At 40.7% G+C, this 5,402-nt stretch overlaps 1 protein-coding gene across 1 annotated transcript in view; it reads right to left on the bottom strand.

Annotated features, from left to right (window-relative positions):
* LOC112160556 (protocadherin-9) overlaps positions 1-5,402 on the bottom strand; it is a gene marked incomplete at its 5' end in the record, with an annotated part of 205,925 nt that overhangs the window by 55,113 nt on the left and 145,410 nt on the right. The window contains 1 exon segment of the mRNA XM_024295175.2: positions 2,211-2,412. Coding sequence (XP_024150943.1) covers positions 2,211-2,412 — 202 coding nt within the window.

Genomic DNA, 5,402 nt, shown 5'->3' with positions numbered 1-5,402 from the left:
GTGCGCAGAATAGATTTGCTGTGCGCAACGGGCGTGGGAGCAGTGCGCAATTGCGCACGTGCGCAGCTTAGAGGGAACATTGCTTACGAATATTCTGATTTTAGCCCAAAACAGTTTCTGCAGAGCAACGGTAGTTCAGAAGAAATTTGCCTCTGCGTTGTACACTGAACTTTTGGCGCAGAGTAAGCCTGTCTCTTTCCCATCATCCATATGGTAACACTCCCACTAGCTTACAGCCCCTCACAGCCCCAATCCGACATCATCAGGGCAACAAACATGGCAAAAAGTCTCATAGCTGTCCAGCCACACAGTTTTTAGCAGGTGTTAGCTCAGACGAGGAAAACAGAGTCATAATTGGATCTATTTGTCTGCAAGTGGCTGGATTGGAATGGAATGAAGCAGGCAGTGTGTGGCTCCTGACTGTAGCTTCTATGTCACACTTACAAGCTTTTTCCAAAAGCCTTTTGGCATCTGCTCCTACGGAAGAGGATTAGGGCCACTGCAAAAAAAGCCCATGAAAAATTCTAACTTTAAAGTCAGAACTACGGAGGCCCGTGAGCAACATTCTTCACCTAGCTTTAGCAGCACACCGGAGTCCTGCAAACTGGAGAGAAACGAACGAAAATGTCCTCTTTAAGTTTCTTTGTCCGTGCTTTAAGCTAACCAGATGAGGCTACTGTGTTCATAAAGAAACAAAAGGTGAGTAAAAAGATTTATGTTATTGGAATTTGTAAATAAAAGCGCTAAAGACTATGCTAGCATTTCGTAAATGCTATTTCAGACGTAACACGTCTTTTAATAATGTACGTATGCTGTTAAGATATCAGGGTAAAAATGTGTGACTGACAAACAGTCTCAGAGTTTTACGTTGTGCACAGAGAGTGTGTAGAAAATTGCAATGTTTATCTTAATTTTCTAAAAACAATAATATGCTAAAAGCACAATTTTCATTGGAGTGAGTCTTTAACCACAGCAGGAGCACCATAAATGATGTATAGTGTTGGGATTATGTGCTCTATCATCCAATCAAATTAAAGAGGTGACCATATTCTAATCCTCCCACAGTGTGTTCCTGGACTGTACCAAAAAGTTAATGTACCTTTTTTATGAAGTGGTTTGTAGGATAATGACAACAGACAGTTCAAAAAGAACATAAACAGTTTATATTAGGCTGTAGGTGATTTAAATTCTGCTGTGTTTGAAACATATTTACCTTTGTGGTAATGAACCTAAGTACTTTCTTTAAAATCCCTTTGATATTTTCTTTTTTTAATAAAATTTTCTGAGCTGAAAAAAATATAAACAGATTTCTCCTTGTATGCTGGAAGCTTAGCTCTCCTATCCCTCTAAAACCCCGGGACATGTGATGCTTCCTTAATTTGTTAAAACAGTGAGTCAGTGGGCCTTCAGTGTACTCGCTGACTGCAACTGCCAACTGAGACTGCATCTGCTAAGTCAGAGTCTGTATGAAATCTTGCACTCTCACAGTTTACACATAGCACATGTTTTTGGAGAGTGCTAGCTGCTCCACCCTCAGCAGGAAAACTGGCATCGACCTTCGGGCGATGAGCTTGATCTCTTGCGCACGCCTCACCCTCTTAATGATAAAACGAGAAAACTGGGTCGGAGATGTGCTCTCCCACCAGAAATAGTGGGGAAGTTAACATCTTCAGCCGAGCACCAAGACTTCCAACTGGGAAATCATCTCTAAATAAATCAAATGAGTTTCACAAATAGGTGAGGAGCCTATGGGAGGCCCAGGTTTGCTCCTGGGAGGGATGAACAAGTCTGGATGATTAACTGAGAAATGAATGACCCGTTCATGTATCCACTAGAAACCTACTTGAGCAATCAAATGACTTAAAATGAAATGATATTTGGTGTGTTGGGCTCATCATGGAGACAGATGGTGTCCTTTGTGACTGTTTACTTGGCGTTTCTAAGAAACAAATTCAATACTCCTTTAATTTTTTCACAAACATTATTTCTGACGAAAATGCATCTGAATTACAGAAATATGAAACAATGCAATTATGATGAATTAGACTGTGGCTGAGAGAAAAGAAAACACACTAACTCCACCAGTGTAGGCAAAACTACCTTTTTGGAAGGACAAAAACATTTGGCATCAATGCTTTGAATTCACACAACTTTGAAACCTGCCAAGCATAAGTACAAAAAAATGTGTAAAGCAATGGGATTCAACTCACCAGAGTTGGGATCAGAGTTGCCATCAGCTTCGGTCCTCTTGTCGGGGGAGGCCTGCTCATAGAAGTCGTCCTGCGCCTGCACCAGAGGGAGAGGTTGTGTGAGGAGGGAGCCACTACCTACAGGCTCATGATCCCCGAGACCGCTGTCACTGCAGCTCTCCTGAGAGCCGTCCGGCAGGTGAAACGTGACGCGTCGCTGTGACTAGAACCAAGAGCACAAAACAGAGCCTCTGATGTTAGTGCTCTGCTCTGCCCCCTCAAAATGTTTCTCTTCAAATTTTCATCCTACACTGCTCTGAACATGCTGCTCTACTAACCAATTTTTTTCTAAAAGATTTAAAATTCTACAAAACATGCGTTTTGCCAACTAAGAGGGTTTTCTTAATAAAATGTTTGACCTGCATCAAATAATGGTATAGGAAGGAGAGTTAGACACTGATGAGAAGTCTCATTTCACTGCACAATAACAGCATGCAATTACACACCATCCATTGTACCAACAATTAATCAACATGAAAAGTGTAAACTATTTTGTAGCTATACTGTGTAATTAATGGATATGGTAATTAATTAATGTGGTGAAATATCTAAGCTTGGTTGAGTGATCTTGTTGAATGATCTTGCATGTCAGATCTGTGGCACGAACATTTACATTTTGATTTGTTCAGTTCACTTTGTCAATTTGTTTGTGTCTTGGCAGAGTCAGGGAGCCCCGCGGAGTTAACAGAAGCCGCCCTCAGGGTGTCCTTCTTTCTCCGGCTGCGGAGAGGAACCTCTAAATGAACAAGTGCTTTTCAAAGCTCATGCTTCCAATCCCTTCTTTTTTTGATGGGTAGTGGTGGTGGGGAGGGGGTGAATGCACACGCCCCGCCTACCTCAAAGCCACCCTGATTGAATCTACCATTGTTAATTCCCAGTGTCTCTTCCTCATGCTCTAATGACATTTTCCTGCGGCTTTTTCATAAGTCCAGAAACGAGCCTCAAGCTAACCTTTTGTGAGCACAGAGAGGTCCCTGCCACATCCTCGCTGATGACAGACAGAGGCGGGTTTTACAGTAATTATTGGCAATAGCAAAGGTCATCCAATCTGCAGTCTAATGCAAATGACCTCATTATATATTTTAGAGCAGCTTGAAAACATGCAGCTTTCAATTCAACAAGAAAAAAAAAATACAGCAGTGATAGCTTAAGGTTTGACTTCGATGGATGGATGGATGGATGGATGGATGGATGGATGGATGGATGGATGACAGACAGACAGAAAGACAGACAGACAGACAGACAGATAGATAGATAGATAGATCATCAGTTGGCAATGACAACTAAAAGTCCAGGATCTTGTACAATTAAATGGATGTAAAGGTCTTGTAAGACAGTAGGAATCTGGCTAAATGTCACTGTTACCAATTATAAAGAGGTAGATGAACGGATGTGGCATTTCGAATGAAGATGACAAACCAACGAGAAAAGAAAAAGCCCTCTGTAAAGAAACCTCTTTTGTTTGTTTGTCTGCAGTGTATACTCATTAAGCAATGCAGCACAAGAAGTGAGATATGCTCCATCGACACAAACCCGGTGAAAGCGAAGGGTGAGGAAAGCCTTAAAGATGACATGCTTAGCTTATCTGCACTTAATTAACTGTAGCTGCACATTTTTCCTCTTCCTGCTGATGTCAAAGACGCTGGCCTTAGGCAATTTAGCTATCTATTTGTTGCCCTGAAAGTGTCAAATGCTTGTTTGATACTGATACTGGCAGCTTCTCTGCCACCTCTTGTCAGAGCTGAGGAAACAAAATCAATGAAAGCAGCACTCCCTCTGCATGACTGTAGCGAGTCATTATGATATTGCAAAAGTCTCACAGTATCGGGACATATATGATCATATTTGGGAACTTCATGGACTGAAAATAAAAAGATTTAAAGCTCAGACAATTAAAAGTGTTATTGGAGAATGATACTAAATGTTTTGACCAGCAGAAGAGAAGCCTAATCCTATTCTAGGATCAATCACAACGACAAATGTGAGAAATTATGTAACTTTCACTGCAGCCTAAATAGTTCCTCTGGAACATTTCAGCTTCTCCCTCCCATCTTAAAGTTACAGCTTTAAGTGACACTCACTTTTTAGGTATGTGAGTGTTTGTTTGCACATAAGGTTATTACCCGGTTTAAGCACGTCTGAAGATGTTTGTATTTCTCCGTTGCTGACAGTCACTCGTAGTATTATTAGCATAAGACCGGCTTAAACTATCCCTCCTGCCAGTTTACAAGATATTAGGACTTATCATGCCTGCTAACCCTTATTATCCGCTTGTTTTTATAATTTGCCTGACCAAACACGCAGACTTTAACAAACAAGAAGCCAACAGCAGCACTTTGCTGCTAGAAGGTTTTAATACCAGCAAGTTTGCAAATGATCAAGAAAAGAGTTTGCCCTTGGGTTCTAATTGAATGTTCTACATTAAACAAAGCCAATACAACATCCAACAAGAGATTTGTGGTTGGAAAATGAGTCAGTCAGCATGAAATGTCTTCTAACTAACTCTGAATAGATTGAAAACAGGCTATGGTATTTCAAAATATTGATAAATTAAACAAGTAAAATTTATACTGAAGAGCCACTCTAATGAAAATCCTGTTTTTTGCGTTTTTATTATTTTCTTGTTATAATTTTCTGATGATGGAGGAAATTAAAAAAAATAATAAATAAATAAGCTTAAGGGGGGAATTCAGACCAACCCCCAACACTGGCAGCCGGATTGTGAAGCCAACCAGGAAGTAACAAAACGTTGCAGTACCGGCTCTGACCAGAGAGGTTGGTGCTTAGAGTGAGCAGATTCCCATTGACTCCCATGTTAAAATCCTCATTTTCAGCCCTCTGATAAACCCCTTTAATGCCTGGGGCTTAAAGTTTTTATTTCATCAATGGCTGCATATTTGATCCATGACAACTCCGAGGGAAGTGAATTTTTTTCTGTTTGTAATTTTTAAAAAAAAGCAGGATTTCTTTTTGCTTAATGAGGGGGCGCGGTTTTGATTGGCAGATGACGATCCTGGTGGATTCTGGGAGCAGAGCTCCAGTGTTTTGCTGTCTGCTACAGATTTAGCGTTAGCATGAGCGCTATATTTCGGTTTTTGTCCTGCTGCCGTGATGTAAACTGTTCCAAAACAATTTTTGCTGCTCTGGTAATGT

The sequence above is a fragment of the Oryzias melastigma genome, linkage group LG3, assembly GCF_002922805.2.
Source record: "Oryzias melastigma strain HK-1 linkage group LG3, ASM292280v2, whole genome shotgun sequence".
In the NCBI taxonomy this organism is placed as follows: Eukaryota; Metazoa; Chordata; class Actinopteri; order Beloniformes; family Adrianichthyidae; genus Oryzias; species Oryzias melastigma.
Note: the sequence above shows the minus strand (reverse complement) of the source record. Positions and strands in the feature narration are given on the sequence as shown.